The 23,394-nt window shown below is 63.1% G+C and overlaps 3 protein-coding genes across 10 annotated transcripts; 2 read left to right on the top strand and 1 right to left on the bottom strand.

Moving 5' to 3' along the window:
* The first annotated feature begins 209 nt into the window (after positions 1 to 209).
* On the top strand, positions 210 to 1,734 carry DDIT3 (DNA damage inducible transcript 3). The gene is made up of 4 exons (XM_030037418.2): positions 210 to 377; positions 729 to 776; positions 890 to 1,054; positions 1,149 to 1,734. The coding sequence occupies exons 3-4, from the start codon at positions 914 to 916 to the stop codon at positions 1,554 to 1,556; spliced, it is 549 nt and encodes a 182-aa protein (XP_029893278.1). The 5' UTR covers positions 210 to 377; positions 729 to 776; positions 890 to 913; the 3' UTR covers positions 1,557 to 1,734.
* MARS1 (methionyl-tRNA synthetase 1) lies at positions 1,697 to 6,867 on the bottom strand. Of its 4 annotated transcripts, none has more exons than XM_030037409.2 (22): positions 6,720 to 6,867; positions 6,512 to 6,602; positions 6,353 to 6,431; positions 6,139 to 6,273; positions 5,911 to 5,986; positions 5,642 to 5,814; positions 5,426 to 5,550; positions 5,170 to 5,286; positions 4,885 to 5,088; positions 4,528 to 4,729; positions 4,357 to 4,431; positions 4,105 to 4,275; positions 3,921 to 4,016; positions 3,708 to 3,825; positions 3,258 to 3,471; positions 3,047 to 3,178; positions 2,828 to 2,932; positions 2,569 to 2,752; positions 2,394 to 2,465; positions 2,261 to 2,287; positions 2,038 to 2,127; positions 1,697 to 1,953 (listed from the first exon to the last, which is right to left on the bottom strand). In XM_030037409.2, the coding sequence occupies exons 1-22, from the start codon at positions 6,820 to 6,822 to the stop codon at positions 1,801 to 1,803; spliced, it is 2,742 nt and encodes a 913-aa protein (XP_029893269.1). In that variant the 5' UTR covers positions 6,823 to 6,867; the 3' UTR covers positions 1,697 to 1,800. The 4 variants fall into 4 exon arrangements, with proteins under 4 accessions (XP_029893269.1, XP_029893270.1, XP_029893272.1 ...); XM_030037410.2 differs by having other exon boundaries at positions 5,426 to 5,538; positions 6,720 to 6,866; XM_030037412.2 differs by lacking the exon at positions 2,261 to 2,287 and having other exon boundaries at positions 5,426 to 5,538; positions 6,720 to 6,866.
* On the top strand, positions 6,835 to 15,650 carry ARHGAP9 (Rho GTPase activating protein 9). 5 transcript variants are annotated; one of them, XM_030037413.2, is made up of 19 exons: positions 6,835 to 7,466; positions 7,931 to 7,968; positions 8,655 to 9,005; positions 9,492 to 9,691; positions 10,534 to 10,761; positions 11,278 to 11,355; positions 11,596 to 11,709; positions 11,779 to 11,840; positions 12,451 to 12,538; positions 12,706 to 12,801; positions 13,165 to 13,263; positions 13,361 to 13,478; positions 13,568 to 13,681; positions 14,215 to 14,313; positions 14,403 to 14,480; positions 14,607 to 14,660; positions 14,752 to 14,886; positions 14,985 to 15,090; positions 15,344 to 15,650. In XM_030037413.2, the coding sequence occupies exons 1-19, from the start codon at positions 6,835 to 6,837 to the stop codon at positions 15,522 to 15,524; spliced, it is 2,871 nt and encodes a 956-aa protein (XP_029893273.1). In that variant the 3' UTR covers positions 15,525 to 15,650. The 5 variants fall into 5 exon arrangements, with proteins under 5 accessions (XP_029893273.1, XP_040984792.1, XP_040984791.1 ...); XM_041128858.1 differs by lacking the exon at positions 6,835 to 7,466 and adding an exon at positions 7,764 to 7,780 and having other exon boundaries at positions 10,534 to 10,770; XM_041128857.1 differs by lacking the exons at positions 6,835 to 7,466; positions 7,931 to 7,968 and adding an exon at positions 8,384 to 8,536 and having other exon boundaries at positions 10,534 to 10,770.
* Positions 15,651 to 23,394: the final 7,744 nt, after the last annotated feature.

Below are 23,394 nucleotides of genomic sequence, written 5' to 3' on the forward strand. Positions count from 1 at the left end.
AGACCGCCGCCCCTCGCTCCCGCCGCGGCGCTGCGGGCTCTTTAAGGCGGGGCGGGGCCGGTTTCCAGCCGTTGCATCATCCGCTCCGCCTGACTCACCCCAGGGCGCGCGGCCCGCCGGGGCCGCTCCTGCCTGGTGGGCGGTGGCGCGCGCCCCTCCCCTCGCCCGCTCCCATTGGCCCGCGCCGCCCCGCGCGTCACGGCGCGGTGGGCGTCCGTTGGCTGCGGCTGGCGAGAGCGTTGCGTCACGCGGGGACCCTTAAAAGGGGCGCGGGCGGCGGCACAGCGGGAGCGGAGCAGTGCGGGACGATGCGGACGAGGATGAGCGGGGGGCAGCGCTCGGGCTGGAGCCGTGGGGAGCCGGGGCCGCCCAGGAAGGTGCGCCGGGGGGAGGACGCCGGGGAGCACAGCCCCGAGCGCAGCCGGGGCGGGGGAGGTGACGGTAGACGGGACCGTTCCGTCCGGTCCTGGGGGGGACGCCAGGGCTCCCGGAGAGCGGGGTGGGCGCAGGCCACCCTCACCGGAGAGTGGCCTTAGGGGCGCACCACCACACTCCCCGCCCCCAGCGCGAGGCAGGCGGGGCGCTGTGCCCGGTACGTCGCCACCCCCCGCCCCCGCCGGCGGTGGTACCCCTGGGGGCGCGATGGGGGCTCCGAACCCCCGGGGAGCCCTCCACCCGCCGCGTGGTGGTGGGGGGCGCAGTCTGATCCTGTTCTTCTCCCTCCCCAGGCATCCAGGAGAAAGTGCGTCCTTGTCGACCACCACACCTGAGAGCAGGTAGGGGAGGGGGGGTGGCGGCACCGCGGGGTGACCGGCACCCCGCAGGGAGCAACGCCCCGTAGCTGCGGGTCTCGGCCTGACTCACCCCGTCTTCTCCCCACCCCCCACAGCCCTGCGCTGGCCCAGAGGTGACAATGGCAGCCGAGGGGCTGCCTGCGGGGGGACCCACCGGTGCCCTGCCTGGCTGGGAACTGGAGGCCTGGTACCAGGACCTGCAGGAGGTGCTGGCAGCAGCAGAGCCCAGCGGGCCATCCGTACCCTGGGGGGCTGAGCAGGTGAGCTGAGCAGCCAGCAACACACCCCTGGCAGGGGGGGCACAAGGCAGGGGACACTTGTCACCAGGGGCTGGCTCCTCCTCTCTCCCTGCAGGCAGAGCTGGCTCCACTGTGGGGCACAGGGGGAGCTGGCGGTGGTCCAGAGGGCTGCGAGCTGGATGCTGCCCTGGCTGCTGAGCTGCTGGAGCCAGAGAGCACAGCTGGCACAGAGCCTGCGGGACTGCCGGGCTCAGCTTCCAGCAGGAGCTCCCCACCCCAGCTGGGCGCAGAGGAGGATGAGGCAGGGGCAGCTGCGTGGTGTGGGGTGAAGAGGAAGAGGTGCAGTGGCATGGTGGCAAGCAGGGAGCTGGCCAAGCGCCGGGAGCAGGCCAATGAGCAGCGAGTGCTGGAGCTGACGGCCCACAATGAGCAGCTCCGGGAAGAGATCCGGCGGCTCAGCGCAGAGGTGGAGCGCACACGGGCAGCCCTCATCGACCACATTGTGAACCTCCGCCGGGCTTAGGTGCCAATGCTGCCCCACAGCTAGTGGGGCAAGGACTCCACTGCCTCTACGGACCTAGGAGGCAGCCATGAACTGGAGGGGCACTGCCCCACTGGCACAGACTGATGCTGTGGGGAGGGTACCACTTCTGTATGCGATTGTATAGTTTTTGCATTTTATTACACGCATATAACCACCAGCCAGCACCACTCAGTCTGCTCTCTGGGTAGCACTGGGGCTGCCAGAGCTATAGCAGAGCCAGGTGCTACTTCTTCCGCTTCCCCTTGGGCACAAGGACTTCAGGGCTTTTGCCCTCTGCAAGTGCCAGCTGCTTCTTCAGCTCCAACAGCTTCGCCACCTCTGTGTCAACCTGGGCCTTCTCTGCCTTGTTGGCCTTCAGCTGCCGAACGTGGTTGCCCTGGGGTGGGGGGAGGAGGGGAGGGTGTGATAAGGGTTTGGCAGGGTAAGGGGCAAGACAGGACCAGCCCCCAGCACCACTCACCTGCTTGGCCACCTCCTCTGTCAGCTCCTGGATCAGCTCGGGGTCACCTGGAGCCATGAGGGTCACTGAGGCTGGGGGGGTCTGTTTGGCCTGTGGAAGGACAGAAATAGGTGTGAGCCCTGGTCCCAGCCCCCAGAGGCAGAGCTCTGCACCCCCACACCCCCCCTCATGCTGGAGAGGGGTGGGTTGCTGCAGCACCACTGAGGCAGTGCCAGGGAGGTACCTGGGGCTCTACAGCAAGATCTTCAGGCTGGGAAAGGAGAGACAGCAAGTGAGGAGGGACAGAAAGCAGAGGTGGAGAGGCAAGGAGGTGTCCAAGGTGGAGGAGCTGTGGGGGCACTGCAGCATCCACTCACCTGCCCTCCCCCGAAGCGCTTGCGCAGGGCTTCAATCTGGTCATGCTCCAGCTTCTGGAAAAGGGGGCTCACCTGGAACCAGGAAGAAGAGGGGTCACCTCTGCAGGGCCAGCACCCCCAATCCTACCCACGCACTGCCCGGGGAGGCACAGCCTGCATCCCCCCTGCCACCTACAGTGCCCACACGATGCCCAGGTGGCAGGGTGCAGGTGAAGTTGTGGCTCAGGACGAAGCAGTCCGGGGGAATGCAGAGCTGCCCCTGGATGGCCAGGCTGACGCTAGGCATGTAGGGCTGTAACATGACAGCCAGCATGGAAGCCATGTTCACCGCCACACCGGTCACTGTGCCGGCACGTTGCCTGCGGGGCAGGAAACCCTCCGTCAATGCCAGCTCCCAGCCCTGCCCCACCCCCCATCCCCCCATCTCTCCCTACCTGTCCTTTTCATCCCCCTTGATCCGCTTCCAGGGCTCATTCACCTGGATGTACTGATTGCCATGGCGAGAGATGCTGAGGATACATCTCAGGGCATCACGGATGCTGGTGGGGGCGGGGGGGTAGAGGAGGGCTGAACACCTGCTGTAGGTCAGGTCTCTGCCCTCCACCCTCACAACAATTCAGCCCTGCTCCAGCCCCAGGCTTTCAGCTACCCACCGGACTTTCTCCAGCAGCTGATGGTACTGGTGCAGCTCCAGGGTGACACGGGCCAAAAGCCTCTTGTCATCTGGTGTCAGGACCATGTCTGGGACAGTGCCACCAAAGAACTTGCAGACGAACATGCCAGCTCTGGGGACAGAGGTGGAGCAGGCGTGAGCACAGCCTGGGGACAGAGATGGCCCCTGCCACTGCCAGGGTGTCCCAGAACCTGTTGATGAAGTTGCCCAGGTTGTTCAGCAGCTCCGAGTTGTTCTTGAGCATGAGGTCGCTCCAGGAGAAGGCGCTGTCCTGCCCTTCTGGTCGCAGGTACAACAGGTAGAAGCGCCAGATGTCCGCAGGGATGCCTGTGTCCTTGGCCATGTCCCCAAACACTCCCACACCCCGGCTCTTGGAAAACTTCCCATCCTCGTAGTTCAGGTACTCTGGGGAGGGGAGGAGAGACCCCACCATGGGGCCCAAGCATGGGCCCAGCCCTCTCTCAGGCAGGGAACAGCCTTGCAACACAGGGAGACACTGTCAAAGTGCCGATAGGCTCATGCTGAGCTCAAAGGGGCTTCCAAATCAAGGAGGGGCAAATGCAGTTCTGTGCCCATGCAGGGCAGACTGGACTGTTCCCAGGACTGAGGTAAAGCAGGGAAGTGTGGTGACCCCCCAGTACCTGTAGCAATGAGGTGGTTCACCAGGGTGTAGTTGTCATCAGCACCCAGGAGTGAGCAGGGGAATATGACACTGTGGAATGGGACGTTGTCCTTGGCCATGAAGTTGTAGAGCTCAACCTGGTAAGTAGGGGGAGGAGGTGGGGGGGACATCAGTGGACCCTGGTGTCCAGCTCTGTTCTTGCCTCCACCCTGCAGCAGCACCAGGCTCCTACCTGCTGTGGGTTCTTCCACCACCTCTCCCACTGGTCGGTGTAGTTGGCTGTAATGGACAAGTAGCCAATGGGAGCGTCAAACCACACGTAAAAAACCTGAGGGAAAAGTGATACATGAGCAGGGGACCCCCAGGCAGGGCACCTGGGGACAGATGCTGCAACCAAGGGGCCAGGTGGGAACCACCTTGTCACGGAAACCATCGAGGGGCACAGGTGTGCCCCACTTCAGGTCACGGGTGATGCAGCGAGGTTTGAGCCCATCCCGGATCCAGGAGCGAGTGATGTAGCGAGCATTGGCTGTCCAGTCCCCTGTGGCCCAGGACTGCTCCAGCCAGGGCTCCAGCTGCTCCTCCAGCTGTGGGGGAACACATGGGGATGGTCAGTGGTACCAGGGGGTGCCCCATCCCTTCCCCACTCTCCCAGGGATGAAGCACACCTTGGGTAGGTCCAGGAAGAGGTGCTGGGTAGGTTTCACCACAGGGACGCCCCTGCAGAGCTTGCATTGCGGATTCTGTCAGAAGGAGAAACCAGGACAAGGCTGAGGGTCCCAGGCAGAGCTGGCAGGGGGTTGTGGGGTGGGGTGGTCCCCAGAGGGATCCTGTCCCACCTTCAGCTCCACAGCATTGATGAGTTTGCCACATTTATCACATTGGTCCCCCCGGGCCTCCTCATAGCTGCAGAAGGGGCAGGTGCCCTCCACAAAGCGGTCAGCCAGGAACCGCTGGCAGTCCTCACACTGCAGCTGCTCCACAGTGTCTTGCAGCAGGAAACCACGGGCCAGCAGGCGCTGGAAGATGTCCTGAGCAATCCTAGGACAGGAGAGGAAGAGCAGGGGGGCAACCCCCATCAGCCAGGGAACCCTGGAGAGCCATAAAGCACCCTCAGCCAGGCATGCTGGGGCTCCCCCCAACATTCCCCAGCACCAGTCCCTCCATATGAGCCCCTGGGGGACAAAGCCACTCACATGGTCTGGTACGGTGTGGTAGTGCGGCCAAAGTAGTCGAAGGAGATGTCAAACCAGCGGTAGATGTCAGTGTGGATGGCGTTGTACTTGTTGCAGATCTCCTGGGGTGTCAGCCCCTCTTCCACCGCCTTGGTCTCAGTGGCTGTGCCATACTCGTCCGTGCCGCACACGTACAGCGTGTTCCAGTTCCGCAGGCGGCAGTACCTGTGACACCCGTGCAGGTGTTGGGGGCATTACAGCCCTCCATGATGATCCCCCAGCAGCTTTCCCACAGCCAGGTCTCACCTGGCAAAGGTGTCAGCACTGAGGACGCAGCCAATGATGTTGCCGAGGTGGGGCACGTTGTTCACATAGGGCAGAGCGCTGGTGATCAGGACATTCCTCATGCCCTCCACGGGCAGCCTGGCATAGACAGGGGCAGTCAGAGCAGGCACAAAGAGCAACAGGGCCACCCCAGAACAATGTGGCATCAGTCTGGGAGCCCCTGCCAGGCCCCTTGGAGGTCTGGGACAGCCAGCCGTAGTATCATCTTGGAACTCACACAGGTTTCTGAGGCTGCCAGGGCTTGGGCAGTGCTGCAACACCGCGGGCCCAGGCGTCCACAGCAGCTGTGATTTCCTCCTCTGTCAGGGCAGGCTCAGAACCTTCTTCCTCCTGTGGGGAAGGCTGGTCCCAGTGAGGGTCTGTGTGCCTGTCACCACCAGCCCCACAGGGGCCCATCCCTGGGGCAGGGCTGAGCAGGGGGCCAGGGCTGCACCTCGGGCTCGTTACTGGTGGCTCTCTCCATGGCCAGGCAGGGCGGAGGCTGCTTCTGCAGGTAGGACTTGAACTCCAGCAGTGCCTTGGGCATCAGAACAGAGTCAGCAGCTTTCCTGCAGGCCTCTGAGAGCGTCATGCTCTGGAACCAGGTCCTGAGCACCTGCAGCTCACCTTGGGGGAGTGAGGGAGAGAGAGAGAGCAGCACAATTCTTACAACCATAGGAACACAAGCAATGCTCCCCCTCGGCACCCCTATTTCACTCTTACTTGGCAGGCTGGTCTCATCCTGGAGGACAGGGAACAAGGTACCCCACACAACCACATCAGCCACTGACTTGGTGTCCTGGACCAGAGAAGCAGAGTCAGGCCTTGAGGCAGCCTCAACCCAGGCTCAGGGCTCTGCCTCAGGGCAGGCAGCAGCGAGCTCAGCTCTCCAGGGAGAAGGGCCCCCCCCCCCAGGAGGCAGTGCTCCCCCCACCCCACAGTCCCACTCACCCCAGCGAGGTAGGCAGTGCCTCTCCTGGACAAGTTCAGCTCTATGTGGACCAGCAACTTCCCCAGGACCTCCACTGCCTCCAGACCCTTCCTGCCGTGCACCAGCTGAGCGTACAGGGCAGCCGAGGCAGCCGGCTGGGGAGCAGAAAGAGGCAGAAGGGGTCAGGTAGGCCGGGCCCGGGGGTGGGAAGCCGCCAAACCCCGGGGCACCTACCTGTAGCTCAGTGGCCTCCCATTCCAGCCACTGGTTGGTGAGGTCGGTGGGCTCCTCCCCGCGGGCCAGGAAGAAGAACCTGGGGGGAAGGGGGGGGGAGCTGGAGGCTGCGAGGCCGTGCCCGCGCCTCCCCCCCCGCCCCCAGCGCTCCGTACTCACTGGCAGATGGCGTTGGGGGAGAAAAGGACGGTGCCGCTGTCCAGCTCCAGCGCGGGCGTCCACGGGGGGCTCAGCGGGGCGAGGGGCTGCTCTGCAGGGGGAAGCAGGCCCGTCAGGCCCGGCGGCCCCCGCCGAGGGGTGGGGATCACCGGGGCCGGTACTAGGGGGTCCCTGCCGGGGAGGGGAGCAGCTGCGGCGGCGGTCTCACCTAAGGGGCCGCCCCAGACGAGCCGCACCGGGGCAGCGGCGGCCCCGGCAGCCGCCAGCACCTTCAGGGCGGCGGGGCCGCCCGCCGCCACCCGCAGCCGCATCGCCGCGCGCTGATGCAACGAGGCCGCGCGCTGGGCACGCCGGGACCGGCCCTCCCGCCGCCGCACTACAGCTCCCGCAACGCCCCGCGCGGAGGCGGCCGGCCCGCTCCCCCAACTCTCGCGAGAGCGCCGGCCGCGCGGTCGCCATGGCGACACGGGAGCCGGCCCGCCGGGGTTGCCGTGGCCACCGGGCGGGGCCGCCGCCGCCCGCAGCATCCTCCGCTCCCGCCGCGGAGCGGGGACGTGATGTCGCGGCGCCGAAGCTGCCCGGCAGCACGGCGCTCCACGTCACACGATTGTCCCCCCTCCCTCCAGGACGTGGGCCCAGAGGTGGACCGGGGCGCGCCCCCCCCCCCCCCCCCGCACTGCCTCCCGGGGCCGCGGGCGAGGACCCAAGCCTCCTGCCCCCCGGGCCCGGAACAGCCCCAGCTCCGCTCGCCCGCCCGCAGCCCCCCCCCCCGGCGTCCGACTGCCCGCTCCCGCTTTCCCACCGGGATACTCTCCCTTCCCCCCGGGAGGACCCCCCCCTCCGCTCCCCGTCCCGCCCCGCAGGGCGCCCCGTCTCGTCCTGTCACATGGCCCGGGGAGGTGTCCCCGCCGCCGCCGCTACGGGCGAGCCGGACCCGCCACCCCGGCAGGACCAGGTGGGTTGGGGAAACCGGGGGGCCCCGCCGGGGGGTCGCTGGCCTGGACCGGGGATCCGTGCAGGCACAGCCCCCCCGGCCCGTTCCCCCTCGTCCCCCCCCCCGGTGCCCCAGGAACCGGTGGGGCAGAGAAAGCGAAGGGAGGCGGGGGCGGGTGTCGGGAGCGGCGTGGGACACAACCGGGCCGGCGTCCCGCCCCCGGGGCAAAGCTGATTTCCTCCGCCCCCGGGGCAGTGCCATTACCCCACTTGCCCTGCTTCGCCCCCCCCCCCGCCTGACCCCTCCCGGCAGCACAGCGTGGGCAGAGCCGAAAGGTGCTTAGAGCCGAGCTGGGTCGAGCAGGGCCGTGGGCTCTAATCCCTGCACCCCGTGGGTGCTCGGCTGGCTGGGTGCAGGCAGGATGCCGGCGTCCTCTGCCGACACCCCGTGGCAGCCACCCCCCCACCTCTCTGTCCTGGCATCAGGTCCTGCCCACCGGCCCCACAGCGGTGCCCCGAAGATGGTGAGTGTGTCTCCAGCTGGGGGGCAGGCCTGGGGGCTGTAGGGCCATGGAGTTGGGGAGGGCTGCAGCTCTGGGAGCCTAGGGCTGTGGGGCTGGGGACCAGGGAGTGTGGGGTGGGGGGCTGGGGGTCCTTGGCACGGGGACCAAGGGACTGGGAGCCACAGGGCTGCAGAGCCATGGGATGAGGACCAGGGGACTGGCAGCCATGGGACCATGGAGCTGAGGCCCCTGCAGCACCACCCCCCAGCCCCATGCTGTGTGGTGGGAGGAAGCCGCAGCCTCACTGCTTCCTGCTGCAGCAGCTGCTGGGTTTCCTGCACGCCCCTGAGCCCTGGCTGCCCCAGTACACCCAGTCCCTCTAGCCCCCCGGTGCCCCCGGTCCCCCCATTCCCCTGTACCCCAGGGCTGGGCATTGGCTTCCCCAGCACCAGGAACTGGGCCAGCACATGGTCCCTCCACTGCTTCTGAACAGGATTGCTGTGGGGTATTGCCATGGTTGGGTGGGAATCCACAGCCATGGGAAACAGCCTGGCCACAGGGCACAACATTGTCCTGGCCCTGCAGGCAGGCAGGGTCCCTGCTGCCACCCGTGGCACCACTCAGCCCCATTCCACTACAGCCCAGGGCCATGCCAGCCATGGGGAATGCAGCACATCTGCCCTGACCCCCAGTCCTGTGCCCTGCAGATGTTGAGGACCAGGCTGCAGTGTGCCCAGGCACCCTGAGCAGGGTGAGGATGCTGCCAGGGCGGTGGCGGCTGGAGGGGCGGCGGTGGCGGCGCACCGAGCCAGCTGTGGTGCTCCGCGCCCTCTACAACTACGCGTACCGTGCTGAGGACGGGCGGCAGGTGGCCATGGCTGCTGGGGAGCAGTTCCTGCTGCTCCACAAAGCCAACGAGGACTGGTGGCAGGTGAGACGGGCCAGCGAGCCCCGCTGGGCTCGGCCCTTCTTCGTCCCTGCTACCTATGTGACCGAGCTGGACCCTGGTGACACTGGGAGACAGAGCATGCTGCCCCCCAGCCAGCCTGCAGGCATGAGTGAGTGGGGCAGAGGGGCACAGGGCTGGGGCCATGGGGCAAGCAGACCCAGGATGGCAGGACACTGGGAGAATGGAGCCATGGGGCACTGAGGTGGGGGCAAGGGGTTGGGGGCATTAGGGGCATAGGATGAGGGGACACTGGCAGTACAGGCCTGGGGGACACATCACTGGGAGTCCCAGGCTGTGGGTCTGGTGCACAAGGCCGGGGGAAGATCGGGGCTGGGGGCATTAAGGGTACAGGATAAGGGGGCACTGGGGGTACAGGGCTGGGAGACACCCATGAGGGACGATGGGGGCCAAAAGGGCTGGGAGTGCAGGAGGTGGAAGGGGCACAGAGCTGCAGGCACTGAGAGACATCCGGGACATGGGGCTGGGGGGACCCTGGGGAAAACAGGGTTGGGGCCCAGGGGTGGGGGTCTGTGCCTCCCACCGCCAACCCAGAGTATCGTTTTGAGTTTATAGGTACCCTCCTCTCTTTCCCCAGGCCTGCCACCACAGTACTGCTCACTGGAGGACCTGTGTGGCCCACCCCTGCCCCCCCACCAGGAGGCCAGGCTGACCCCCAACCGCCCCGAGGGCTGCTGCATCAGCACCAGCCAGCTGGCAGAGGGGGCCCTGCCCATCCCCTCCTCAGCCCTGTCACAGTGCCAGTCCCAGCAGGAGCTGCTGGCCCAGGGCACTGGGGTGAGTGGGAACCAGGTGGCACCCAGAGGACACCCTGTGCCCCCAGCCCTGTTCCCCTCTGAGCCCCTGCAGCCTCACTGGTTCTCCCTATCCCCGCACACCCCCCAGCCTTTGCACCCTCCTTCCCTCAACCCGCACCCTGCGTCTCCAACCAGCATCCCCTCCCTGCACCCCTACACCCCCCAGCTCCACCCCCAACTTCACTCCTCTGCATTGCCCACCTGCACCTCCCACCTCCACTGCTGCACCCCCAACCTTGCCTCCTGCATTGCCTACCTGCACTCCCCAAATTCACCTCTCTGCATCACCCACCCCACTGCATCGCCCACCTGCACCCCCAACCACACAACCCTGCTGCGCTCCCTACATACCCCCACCCCAGCACCCTCCAACCCCGCCCTTGCTGCCGCCGCTTCCTCGTCGCCGTGGGGCAGCGGAGGAAGTGCTGGGGGGGGGGGGGGGGGCTGTCCCGCCCGCAGCGGGGTCGGGGGGGGCCGAGGGGCGCCGGTACTGCACGGCTGCGAGCAGCAGGTGGGAGCGGGGCACCGGGCCCGGGCCGGGGAGCACCGGGGGGGGGCCGAGGCTACCGGGGGGGGGGGGCGGCAAACGGCTCCGGGGAAATGATTGCAAAACCCTGATCCGGGCTGGGCAGGGCGCTGGGGGAATGCGGGGGGCTGAGGGGCAGGGCAAGGGGGCACTGCTGGGGGGGCTGAGGGGCAGGGCAAGGGGGCACTGCTGGGGGCTGAGCAGAGAATGAGGCTGGGGGCAGGGTATGCGAGGCACAGCATGGGGCTGGGTGTACGCTATGGGCATTGTCCATGTGCTCCCCCTGCAGAGTTTAGGATCTGTCCCCCCAGGTGCCCCCGCTGGGAGCTACCATGATCTACTGCAATCTTGAGGAGCTGCAGCGGGTGGGGGGCCAGGCTGAGCCGCCCATGCCAGCCGGGCCCCCCCTGCAGCTTTTGGGGGCCTGGGAGCGTCACCTGGACCCCAGCACTGGTCGCTGTTTCTTCTACAACCCCCAGACGGGCATGACCTCCTGGAAACCCCCCCGGCAGCACCGGGAGGCGGTGGGCATGGAGGGCAGCAGGGGGGAGTACTGGGGCCCTGCCAGCCTCCCCGCCAGCTGGGTCTACACAACTCCACCCCTCCCTGCCCCTCCATGTCCCCTCATTTCCCCACCAGCATCCATCCCACTGCCCCCCATACTCCCCATGCCCCCTAGCCCCTCCACCAATGCCCACACTTTGTGCCCATGTCCTTCAAGGTCCACTATATCTTCCTCGTGACCCCCATGATTCCTCGATTCTCCTAAATTATCTCCCCAATATCTTCCCTCCCACTCCCTCTGTGTGGCCCCACTGCTGCCCCCCTCTGACTCCCCCAGTGCTCTCCAGGTCTCCCTCACTGCCCCTCCCCCCCCTCCCCCCCCCCCCCCCCCCCGTGTCCCTGGCACAGCCCCGCTGGGCTGCTGGCAGTTAGTGCCAGCGCTAATTGCCAGCGCTAATTGCTGTGTAGGGCCCTGTCCTGGGGTCCTGGCTATGCCATCCCCTGAGGCTGACCTATGTCTCCTGTGTCCCCTGCAGGGCCTGCCTCCCCCTGCCGAGCCCCCCAGGACCACGGCATGCTGGACCTCCAGGGACGCTGGGGTTCCCGGTGGCACCGTGAGATCGGGGATGGGGACGGGGACGGGGACGGGGATGGGGACGGGGCGGGGGGGGGGGGGGGCAGAGGCACAGGGAGAGGGCAAGATGGGAGGGGGCTGGAGAGGAGGGAGGATGGGGGGACACTGGGTGGTAGGGGAGGGGGATCAAGGCATGGATGCATAATGGGGGGCACTGGGAAGGGTATGGGGGGGCACCACAGAGGGCCTGGGCTGTGCCCCCCATGCTGTCCCCCCACAGCAGGTGAGCCACGGCCGGACCCTTGCCCACCACAGCCTGCAGGACCAGGCAGCAGCCCCCCAGCCCTCCCTGGCCCCATCCGAGCCCCCACCCTGCATCCCCACCCTGCCCACTGTGAGTTACCTTGGGGGCCGGGGGGGCGCTGGGGGGGCGGCAGGGGCGGCACTGACCCTGTCCTCGCAGGAGGTGCAGAAGGCCGGGCAGCTCAACAGGACCAAGATCGCTGAGGGTGGAAGGAAGCTCAGGTGGGGGCTGGGTTGGGGAGGGGGCTGGTCAAGGCTGGGGTCCTGGGAGGGGGTTCCCAGTGCAGGGGGCTGTGGTCCTGCTCCAGGGGGCTGTGACAGGTTGGGGTCCCGGGGGGGTGGTGCTGGTGCAGGGGCCTATGCCAGGCTAGGATCCCTGCAGGGGGTGCTGTGCCAGGCTTGGGGAGGCCCATATTGAAGCAAGGACTCTCTGTCAGTCTGGGGGGCCATGCGAGTTTTTTGGGAGGTCCCTGCTTGAGCAGAGGGGTTTTGCCAAGCTGAGGGGGCCATGCCAGCCTGGGTAGGGGCGAGTTTATGCCAGGGGGGGCTGTGCCAGCTGGGGGCGGGCATTCCAGCCTGGGAGGGGGGGTGGCGTGCCAGCCTGGCTCCTGACTCTTCACAGCTGAGGGGCTCCAGACAAGCAATGTCCCTGGCACACAAAGGCACTTTTGGCCGTGCCAGGCTGGGGGTGAGGGAGCGGATCTGGGGTGCTGCCAGCGCCCAAATGATGCCTGGGGCCTGTGTGGGGATCTGCTAGGGCAGGGGACACCCAAGCCTGCCCCCAGCCCTGGCTGGGGAGGGTTTGGGGGTGCCCCTCACCTGCTGCCCCCAGGAAGAGCTGGGGTGTCTCCTGGGTGGTGCTGGCCGGGAACAGCCTCATCTTCTACAAGGAGTCCAAGGGGCCGGCACCCACTGCCTGGGTGAGTGGGGGGCACGGGGGTGGGCTGGGAGAGTGGGGGCATGCCAGAGCGTGGGGAGGTATGGGGGGGACAGTGGGGACAGCAGGCAGAGAGGGCTGTGGAGGAATATGGGGTGCTGTGGAGACACAAGGGGGACAGGACACCTGTGATGCCTGGTGCTCCCCCAGTGCCCTGCCAGCAGCTGCCCCGAGAGCAGCGTGGACTTGCGGGGGGCTGCCCTGGATTGGGCCCGTGAACTCTCCAGCAAGAAGAACGTCATCCATGTGAGTGGGGTGGGACCCCAGGCTGCGGATGTGGGAGTGCCTCAAGTGCAGAGCCCTGGGGACATGGGGCTCTCCATAACGGTCCGAGCATCAAAGGGATCCTCCTAAATGCAGCCCATGGAGAAGGGGACCCCACAGCCCAGCATGTACAGGAACCCCCAAAATGGGATAAAGGGGTGCCACTCATATACTCCCCTGGGGTGTGGGTGGGGGGCATAGGGACACCCCTTGGGTTAGGGTCACCCCTGGAGCCCGCCATTGGAGAGGGAGTAGGGCACCCCTGGAGTCCCTGGGTCCCCCTGGCCCCTGTAGAGGTCCCCAGGGGTCTCTGCCCCCCCCCCATCCTGCTGCCCCTCCTGCCAGCTCCGCACTGTGACGGGTAACGAGTTCCTGCTGCAGTCGGACCAAGAAGCCACCATCCAGGAGTGGGCCCGGGCTATCCGGGGTGTCATCCGCCGGCTGGTGAGTGCCTGGAGGGGGGGGAGGCAGCGCCCCATGGCTGCCCCCGGCCCTGTCGGCATCCCCAACTATCCCTGACCACTCTGCCACCCTCCCACAGGACCTGGAGAACCCTGTGGACGTGCCTGTGGGTTGGCTGCACCGTGGGGACACTGGGGGGGAGCTCAGCGGGGACGAGGACGAGGCGCCGCGGGTCACTGAGGGGGCCAGGGCTCCAGGTAGGTCTGGGGGGCCAAGGCGGGGGAGCAGGTCTCAGGGCTGGTGTGACTGTGACCATGACTGCACTCTGGGCCCACTGTGCCCCCAGGTGCCCCCCACACCCCCGATGCCTCAGAGAAGAAGCGGGTGAAGAGCAAGCTGAGGCGCTTCATCGTCAAGCGGCCCCCGCTCCAGAGCCTGCAGGAGAAGGGACTCATTCGAGGTGGGGCTCCCCGGCTGTGGGACCTCCCGCCAAGTCCCACCACACCCTCGGGACCTCCCCAAACCCTCCCACAGCCTCCCTCTGCCCCCAAAGTGGGAGAGGAAGCCTGAGAGCTGTTGAGCCTTGGCTGCCTGTCCCCAGTGGGTCCCAGTGCCTCCCCCCCGTCCAGTGTTCCTGCCCTGAGTCCCTGTGCACCCATGGGTCCCAGTGTCCCTCCCAAGTCCCAGCATCTCTTCCTGGTCCCTGTCCCCCTCCTGATCCCAGTGTCTCTTCTCCACCCCCCGCCCCGAGTCCCAGAATCCCCGCCTTGGTCTCTGTGCACCCACCGGTCCCCGTGTCTCCCTCCAGTCCAGTATCCCTTCCTGGTCACACCGTCCTCTCCCAGTCCTGGTGTCCGTCCCTGCCCTCGCCACCACCCTCCCAGACCTCAGCATTCCCTCCTGGTCCCTGTACCCCGCTCCCAGTCCCATTTACCCCCCACCAAGTGCCAGTGCTCCCCCATCCCGGTTTGCCCCAGCGCAGCCCTCTCCCAGACCAGGTGTTCGGGTGCCGCCTGGATGCCCTGTGCCAGCGGGAGAGCACCACAGTGCCCCGCTTCGTCCGGCTCTGTGTGGAGACCGTCGAGGAGAGAGGTAGGGTCATCCCAGCTGGCAAGCCAGCATGCCCCCCACAGCTGGCATGGACTTCCCCCACCATGTCTCACCCCCATCATTGTCCCCAGGCCTTGACGTTGACGGGATCTACCGGGTCAATGGGAACCTGTCTGTGATCCAGAAGCTGCGTTTTGCCGTGGACCGGGGTGAGGAGACTGGAGGGGCACAGGATGGGGGTGCTGGGGAGGGTACGGGGGAACTGTGTTGGAGCATATGCCCATGGATAGGGGAAGGTGGTTTGTCCCCCCATGAACCCTCCTTTGTCCCCACAGAGCGAGCCGTGACCTCGGATGGACGCTATGTCTTCCCCGAGCAGCTGTGTCAAGGTCAGCTGGGGTGGCTGGGCAGGGGGTGGCCCTGGCGGTGCTGGGGCCTTGGGGGGCCCAGGCGCAATCTGACTTCCCCTGTTCCTCCCAGAGGAGCGACTCAGCCTGGCAGACCCCGAGTGGAGCGATGTCCACGTGGTGACCGGTGCCCTCAAGCTTTTTTTCCGGGAGCTGCCCGAGCCCCTAGTGCCCTACGAGTTCTTCAACCCTTTCATTGAAGCTATCAGTAAGTGCCCCCCTGCAGTGCTCTCCGTTGGCATCCCCAGGATATGGGTGCTGGGGGGCGGGGGGGCCACTGTATCTGACTGCTGTGGTTCCCCCCAGAGCTGCCGGACCCCCAGGAGCAGGTGGAGCGGGTGGCTGAGCTGGTGAAGAGCCTGCCCCCCACCAACTATGCCACCCTGCGCTATCTCCTGGCTCACCTCTGCCGGTAAGGGGAGGGCCACTCCTGGGCTGGGGTGGCTGTGGAATGGGCTTAGAGCTGCCCCACAGATGGATGGGCTATGGGGTAGTATGGGGTAGCTGGGGGGGATATGGGGTGGCCCTGGTATGTCAGGGGAGGCGGGGGAAGGATCAGGGCATGCCAGTGATGAAGCCCTGGCACATGGACCCCCTGGGGTGATGGAGGGAGGCCTGGGCAGATGGCATGCATGGGACCACCCCCCAACCCTGCACATTCCCAGGGTGATGGAGCGGGTAGATGTCAACCGCATGACACGGCAGAACATCGGCATCGTGTTTGGGCCAACACTGCTGCGGCCGGAGCGGGAGCCGGGCAGCCTGGCGGCGGGCATGGCCCAGCAGAACAAGGCCGTGGAGCTGCTGCTGGCACACTTTGACCGCATCTTCCCCGCGCCCCCCTGAGCCTGGTCCCCTGCCCCCCCCAAGTCTGGTATGGGTGCTCTGGCTGCCAGTGCCCCTTCCTGCCCCCCCAGTCCTCCCTGCCCCATGTACCTTCAACTCTGCAGTAAGCGGGCACCTTCCCTGGGACCACCAGTACTTCCTGCTCTGGCCAGGGTTGGGGGCGTCTGTGGCACCAAGAGCCACCCACCTCCCACTGCCTCCCCAGAGAACGTCATCATCCACGCATATGGCAGCCCCCAAATGCCCTTCTCTCTGCCCCCTGCCATGCCCTGTACAGCTCCCCAAGGTCATTACAGTGCTGATTTATTTCCACCATTTATTAAATACATATCTGTCGCCATCAGATCCCCCCCAGGAAGGGCCCCCGGCTCTGCTGGCAAAGCCAGTGCCAGGGCAGAATCTGGCCATACCAGGGCTGGGTGTCTCTCCGGGGAGTGCCCTGGGGTGCCTGCACACTGCTGCAGCCGCCACCAGCCCCTGCAGACCACAGGGTGGCCAGCACCACCAGGACTCCTGCCTGCAGGAAGCAACAGTCAGTGTCTATGGGAGCTGTCAAAATGCCCCATCAGGGTCACCATCCCCCTGGGCCTCCCAGTGGGCCCAGCCCCTCCCAGGGCCTCAGCACCCTCCCTGTGTCTCCTAGTTTCCCAGTTCCCATCCCTGTGTGTCCCCCAGACCCCTGCTCACCAGTTGCACCAGCAACTCCCAGTTCCCAGGCAGCAGTGTCCACTGGATCTGTTCTTGGACCAGGGCAGGCAGGAGGTGGAGGGCAGGCAGGGGCCCAGGAGCTCCAGGCAAGAAGAGGCAGAAGGGGAGACACAGGAGACTTGGGAGGCACAGAACCCAGGGGGGTACAGCTGGATCCCGGGGGGCTCCCAGGGAGACACCAGCCCTGCTTTGGGCAGGGACTGATCCAGAGGCTCATCAGGGTCTGGGAAGGACCCACTGATGCCCAGGGGCGGTCCGCTGGTGTGGCAGTGCAGCCCTGGCTCTGAGTGGTGGCTGGTGCCTGTGTCGTATAGCCTTAGCAACCCCCAGGCATCCCAGTGCCAGGGTCCCATCCTGGGCTGGGTGGGGGTTCCAGAGGGTGGAGGGTGTCCCAGGAGACACCAGGAGGTGTGCAGGTGGGTGGTGTAGGAGCTGGAGTGGGCGAAGCATTTCTGGCAGCCAGCACAACAGCAGGGCTGCTTGCCTGGAGGAGAGTGGTTCAAAGGCACTGGGCAGGGGCTGGGGGGTGGCCCAGGGGCAGAAAAGGGTGTAGGGGATGGGGTTTTTTAGGGAATGGGGGACCTCATGCTATGAGTCTCAGACAAGCTCAGAGTGATGGAAGGGAGGGTACAGAGGTGATGGATGCACGATATGGGGCAGGGTGATGTGGGCTCACAACTGTGGATGTGCAGATGGTGCCAGGACTTGGTTTTTCCCACACCAGGCACAGGGGAAGCATCACCCCGTCCTCCCCGCCCCCACTCCCTGCCTGCAACGAGACAGCGGCTCAGGGCCCCCTCTGACCACCACACGGCTCCCCTAGCCTGCACCCCTCAGCATACCTGGCTGGGTAGGCGGCTCCCAGGCGCCCCTTCCTCTTAGACCTGGGGTGCTGAGAGCAGGGCTCTGCCCAGGGCAACTTGGAGTGCTGGGAGGACAACGACCTGGCTTGGCCCATTCTCAGTGGCATTGTCAGGTGTCAGAGCTGGAGCAGAAGGAAGCAGGTAGTCGAAGGCAGTGATGGTGGAGATGGACAGACAGCCCGAATCCCCAGCACCTAAACCCCTGGGCACCCCCCGATACCTCCTTCCCCTGCTGCCCTCACCCTCATCCCAGGGAGGAGCACCCCTGGATCACAGGTAGACCTCAGCTCCTGTATCCAGCCCTTGCCCGCCCCAGGCTCCCCATCTGCAGGTGAGAAAGCGCCCAAGGCCAGCAGCCCCTACCACCAGGGAACCCCACCCTGCTCGGGTCACACCTTGTGTCAGGGGGGTGCAGCAGTGCCCCCTCAGCCCCACGGGCAAAGGGTACCACAGGGACTTGGACCTGGAGCTAGCCTGGGACACCGGGTATGGCGAAGGGGTGTGAAAGAGGTTGGGAGCCCCCACTGCACTCACAAGACCCTCTCCCATCCAGGGACACTCAAGCCCCACTCCTGCTGCCTCATCTGCGCATGACCCCTCGCACACACACTCTTGTATGCATGCTCTTGCACACGCACCCTCGCACAAGTGCCTGCTCTCCCCACAGGCCCCAAAGTGCGAGTTCCCTCCCGGAAGACCAGCTGCTCTGCCCCATACCAGGCAGCCACAGAGTGGTATCGGAGAGGTGTCCAATCCCCCCTGCAGTCGGGGTGCACTGGGGGAGGGGGTCTGACGCCACCCCACAGATCCTCCCCTTGCATAACCATCCCATGCAAGCTGTGCCCTGGCATCACATGGGCTCCATCACACGGAACATGGGGGTCCCAGGGGTCTCCTACTCTGCAACACCCAGATAAGCTGTGCCCCCCCCCAATCTCTGCCTCCCACAGCCCTCCTTGTGCCAAGGCAAAGCCCCCTGGCATAGCCCCCACGCCAGTAAGAACAGGTGTAGAGTGGTACTGGCGGTACCACCACCGAGCATGGCCCTGTAGGCACCTACACCCAGACCAGACCTGCCCGCAGCAGGAGCAAAGCCTGCAGTGCCCTCCCCCCCCGAGCTGCTTGGGGGCCCCAGGTGGGAGGGGGCCACAGCTCCCTGTATGCACCCCAGCTGGAGCGGATCCGCAGGACACCCAGCTATAAGCCAGATGCCTGGAATCCAAGGATGGGAGAGGGGATGCACTGCCAGCCCATGCCTGTTTCCTCATGTGAACAGGACTGGGGGCTCAAGACACCTGAGCCGCAGGGACCCCTGAGAATGGGTTGCTGCAGGCAGGCATGGTACCAGACACCCCAAGCCACCAGTGCCCTGGGATGTGGGTGTTGTGGGTTAACCCTGTAGGCAGCTAAGCACCACACAGCCACTTGCTCACACCCCCCCATCCCATGGGACGGGGAGAGAATTGGAAGGGTAAAAGTGCAGACACTCATAGGTTGAGATAAAGACAGGTCAATAAGAAGAAATAAGAGAGAGAGAAAGAGAGACAAAAACAAGTGATACAAAAAAAAGAAACAATTGGTCATCACCAGCCAACTGATGCCCAGTCAGTCCCTAAGCAATGGCAGCCCCAGCAAACTTCTCCCTTCCAGGTTTTTATTGCTGAGCACAATGTCCTATGGTCTGGAATATCCCTTTGGTCAGTTGGGGTCAGCTGTCTCAGCTGTGTCTCCTCCCAACTCCTGTGCACCCCCAGCCTGCTCGCTGGCAGGGCAGGGTGAGAAGCAGAAAAGGCCTTGGCTCTGTGCGAGCACTGCTCAGCAGTAACTAACACATCTCTGCATCATCAACACTTCTCAGCACAAATCCAAAACATAGACCTACACAAGATAGTATGAAGAAAATTAACTCTATCCCAGTCAAAACCAGTACAGTGGGGCATTGCCCCACGCTCACCCTGTGCTGGCACCAGGGCTGCACTGGGGCTTGGCTGGCCCCTTGGCCACGGCTGCCACGGGAGCAGGTCCCACTGGTGTGAGGGCTGGGGGTGGGGGGCAGGTGGGGGCAGGCAGGGCACAGAGGGGAAGGCGAAGCAAAGCTCAGGGCACTATTGCATGTGTGAGGTCTGCAGGGGCCACCAGAAGCACATGCTGGGGTGCGGGGACTGTGCCCCTGCTCAGACCCTTCCCCTGCAGCTACATCCAACACCCATGGCCACCTCCTCCCGAATCCCCAAACACCTTCCTAAAGCCCTGGCTGTGAGCCCCAGGGGTGGCACTGCCAGACCCTGCTGTGCAAGGCAGGCGTGGGTGGACCTCAGTCTCCACATCCAGCCATCACCTATCCAGGTTCCCCATCTGCAGGTGACAAAACGCCCGCAGCCTGCATCCCCTACCTGCCTGGGCCCTCCTGCCCCAAGCCTGCTGCACAGAGGCAGGGCTCGCGTCCAGACGTGGCAGCAGGGTCTTCACTCTCTGGCCATGCACGCAGGGGAGAGAGACAACCCAGACCTCTATCTTCAGCCCAGGCTATTTCACCTCCTGCTGAGATATTGGGGACCACAATGGTTCTTCCTCCCCTGGGCCCATGAGCCACAGCCCAGTGTCTGATCCTGTACCCCTGGCACAAGAGCTGCCATGTTCATCAGTCACTGGGGCAGGAGCTGCTCAAAGCGCAGCAGCTCCATGTTGCTGGGGTAATGCAGCACTGCAGCTTTCCTCAACACTGCACAGGCCCTGGTTACCACTTCACAAAACAAGTAAAAAGCATCAACTGGAGTACAGAACCAGGGGTCACATCAACCACCATGATTTAGTTAACTGCACAGGTCAGGACATTTTCTGGGAGCTCCATAAAAGTAGCCACTCATACTTCTGTACATATTCCCCCAGTCTTCTCAAGCAGCACTGTGCAAGTTCATGTCTCCTGCTCTGGAAACACAGGGGCTCCCCAAAGCAAGGACGCTGTCAAACCGCACCCACTCCCCACACCAGTATGAACCAGACTGGTAATTTGTTTAGTGCAGTCGTCTCCAGAGTGGAGTGGGGGAAGAAAATGTTAAAACTTATGTTTAATTTTTACCTTAGAAAAAAAGAAAGAAATTAAGCCGTATTTATATTTATTATACAGCTGACCACTGACACCCTCATGCAGTCTGTGTGTCAGATGGTCCCATGTCATGCACGGTACAGGCAGGGTGTCCTGGAGGAAGAGTGGGTGCTCACAACGCAGAGTGGTTCACAGTGCCACCCTCACTTGCTCACTCAATTCTGACACATTGCAGTTTACCTGTGGCTGGTTAAGTGCATTTATGGATTATATTATCTAGTTTTAACTAAGCTAACCTTCACAAAAGCGACAAGTGGCTTAAAAAGATACCTGCAAAGAAACTGCGCGAAGGTGATGCTGATAATGTGAGCACAAGCAAACAGCAAGAAAACAGCAAAGCCAACACTTCTCCTCCTCATAGGAACTCTTTGCTAGCTGTATTATGAGGTAAAAACAATGATGATCTAATCAAATCTGACAAGAAATCAGCCAAAAAAATTCAGAGTTATCAAGAAGACTTTCAAATCTGGATTTACATTCACTACCATTAGCAGTGAACCTAAGTGCGTATTGTGCCTTGAGATATGAGCTATTGGTAGCAGGAAGACATCACGACCAGCAAGGCATTTAAAAAATGAAGCATCCAGAACATAGACAAACCTGCAATACTGACATCACTAGGGATTTTCCAGCTTGTTAGCCCTGGAAACAGGTGTGCAATATGACCAACCACACATACCTAGCTGGGACCAGCCCCCTGGACCACTGTGGAGCCAATTGATCAGGTTTTCTTCAGAGGACCTGGCCTCTGTCAACTTGGTGTTACACTGCAGAACTGCAGAACTGGAGAATGACCACCTCTGTGTGGTCTGCACCCACCACAGAGGCATTAACTTCTTCCATGGTATCTGCTGTAATCTGTGCAGAAAGACTTGTGCACAGCTCAGCCTTGAGGAGTTTCAGGAGACCTCAGCATATACTGCCCTTTCCAATAGTTTTGCTAGCCAGCTTTATAATCCACCAATAGCAGTTTAGAGACCGCAAGAAAGGAAATCGAGCAAGTCCCAGACTCTTCCCAGCCCTGCTGGTGATGATCTCAGCTGTCCTTTACCACCTGTGCCTGCAGCATGCTAACAGCAGACCAGAAAAATCACAGAATAGGAAAAATTTAATTTCCTATGTCATTTACCCCAAATAACTTCACTTGCTTTCTTGCAAACTGTAGACAAAAAACAGACTCCACTCCAGTCATTTCCAGGAAACAAACAGCATAATCTGAAAAACTTTCAATCTAAATCTGACATGTCTGAAGTATGGAAGAATAACCTGAAGTTTGACTGTGGTTAGTAGCTCAGATGTCAATATAGGTGGCTATGAGAATGACAGATGTTGGTGGTACGCCAGCTAAGGCTGACGATGGTATCTATTTCAAGGGAAAGAATTGAGCATACTGGTGTTGCTCTCCTTTTCAGTCTGACAGCTTTCACATGGAGGGATCCCAGCCCTGTGGGAGATACACAGCACTGGTTAGCTCAGTGTAAACACCATATACCCTCCAGCCAGGAATTTCATAGAATCGCAGAATGGTTTGAGTTGGAAGGGACCTTTAAAAGCGATCTAGTCCACCCCCCCTGCAATGAGCAGGGACACCTTCAACTAGATCAGGTTGCTCAGAGCCCTGTCCTTCGTTAAGTTTTAGCCAACAACACACCAGTGAAATTGCCTGATCTTGTAGCTGACCCTGCTTTGAGCAGGAGGGTGGACCAGAGGCCTCCTGAGGTACCTCCAAATCAAATTATCCTATGAGAGACAACACCTAGCCTAGTGAGACAGAAATGGAGCTGCTGCCATAACAAGAAGACACAAGTCCTTGCAAGGAATTGCGACTCGGCCAAAGTGAAACAAGGAGCAGTAGAATGGATTAGGTAAATTGAAATGGATTTTTACATAATCATCTAAAAGGGATAAGTGATCAGGACTGCCATCCACTGGGAGTGAGCAGTAATGCAGAGGAGAAAAGTTTTGACAGCTGCCAATTGGGAGGTGTTAGGGTCCAGAGAGTACCAAGAGTCTCTACCACCCCTTCCCCCAACACCCCAGGCATTTTGCTGCCTCTATTCAAGCCGACCTCTCACAGGGTGCATCTGTGTAACATGGGAGCAGACTGATGTACCAAGACCTGAGCTGTGAGCAAGAGCTGTGAGAAGCTTCATCCGGGACCTCCACCCATACGCCCTCTGCCCATTGGCTTGGGAGTTGCGTTGAAATTCACTTCCCCCGCCTTGGAGCAGCCAAGGCTGCTGCTCCCTGGCTGTTAGTTGAGTCTTTCTCAAGCCCTGACCTGACTATGATTGGACCAGGCCCTAAGGCTGTGCAGTACCCTGAGGACCAAACTTGCAGACTAAGTGCTGTGAGTCTTACACCCTGGGGACCCCCTGGACTTCATGGCGAGTCCCTCAGCTATGTCCCCCTGGACACATCAAATGTGACCCAGCAGCAAATGAGGACTGATTCATAGTGACCCTGAGACTGTTGACCCAAGTGAAGTGAGCCCAGCCCCAGGGTACCAGTGGGGCTCAGGCACCAAAGCACACAGCAGCGTGTCCAGCCCTGGGGTACCGGCTAGGCTCGGGAATCCTCACACACAGCAGTGTGCCCAGCTCCATGTACCATCAGGGCTTAAGGCCCTTGCACACAAACATGTACCCAGCCCTGATGCTCTGGAGAGACTTGGGGATCCTTGCGCCCAGCAGCAGGTCCAGCGGGTGCATTTGTGGGGCTCAGAGACCTTTGCATGCAGCAACATTGCTGTTACTGGTGCACTAGAGGGATTTGAGGATGCTTGTACACAGCAGCTGACCCAGTGCCAGTGCATCAGCGGAGCCTGGAGACTCCTGTGCCCAGCAGCTTTGCAGAGCTCTGAGCTACCAGTGGCTCAGGCACCCGTGTACACAGCAGCATGTCCAGCCCCGGCCTACCAGCAGAGCTCAGGAAGCCTTGCACATAGCAGCCTTTTCTTCCCAAGGCTACTGGTGAGGCTCATGAATGCTTGCCCTGTGGGCTCCATGACCTGCTCTGTGGAACTGGCAAGGCTCATCCACCCTCACACTCAGACACAGCTGCATGACCAACCCTGGGACACCAGGGAGACTCCGGTACCCTCACACACAACAGTGTAGCTATGCCCGGTGCAGTGGCAGGGCTCAGAGACCCTGGCACACAGCAGGTTGCCCATCCCCAGGGTAACAACAAG

This window comes from Aquila chrysaetos, chromosome 15 (genome assembly GCF_900496995.4).
Source record: "Aquila chrysaetos chrysaetos chromosome 15, bAquChr1.4, whole genome shotgun sequence".
NCBI lineage: Eukaryota > Metazoa > Chordata > Aves > Accipitriformes > Accipitridae > Aquila > Aquila chrysaetos.

What these genes read in the sequence shown, in the direction of transcription:
- DDIT3 (XM_030037418.2), top strand. Translation starts at nt 914, where the DNA reads ATGGCAGCCGAGGGGCTGCCTGCGGGGGGACCCACCGGTGCCCTGCCT. An exon ending in TACCCTGGGGGGCTGAGCAG is followed by an intron (nt 1,055 to 1,148) that starts GTGAGCTGAGCA and finishes CTCTCCCTGCAG; the next exon opens with GCAGAGCTGGCTCCACTGTG.
- MARS1 (XM_030037409.2), bottom strand. Translation starts at nt 6,822, where the DNA reads ATGCGGCTGCGGGTGGCGGCGGGCGGCCCCGCCGCCCTGAAGGTGCTG. An exon ending in TCCCCCAACGCCATCTGCCA is followed by an intron (nt 6,432 to 6,511) that starts GTGAGTACGGAG and finishes CCTTCCCCCCAG; the next exon opens with GTTCTTCTTCCTGGCCCGCG. An exon ending in CCACCAGTAACGAGCCCGAG is followed by an intron (nt 5,551 to 5,641) that starts GTGCAGCCCTGG and finishes CACTGGGACCAG; the next exon opens with CCTTCCCCACAGGAGGAAGA.
- ARHGAP9 (XM_030037413.2), top strand. Translation starts at nt 6,835, where the DNA reads ATGCAACGAGGCCGCGCGCTGGGCACGCCGGGACCGGCCCTCCCGCCG. An exon ending in GCAAGAAGAACGTCATCCAT is followed by an intron (nt 12,802 to 13,164) that starts GTGAGTGGGGTG and finishes CCCTCCTGCCAG; the next exon opens with CTCCGCACTGTGACGGGTAA. An exon ending in GGAGACCGTCGAGGAGAGAG is followed by an intron (nt 14,314 to 14,402) that starts GTAGGGTCATCC and finishes CATTGTCCCCAG; the next exon opens with GCCTTGACGTTGACGGGATC.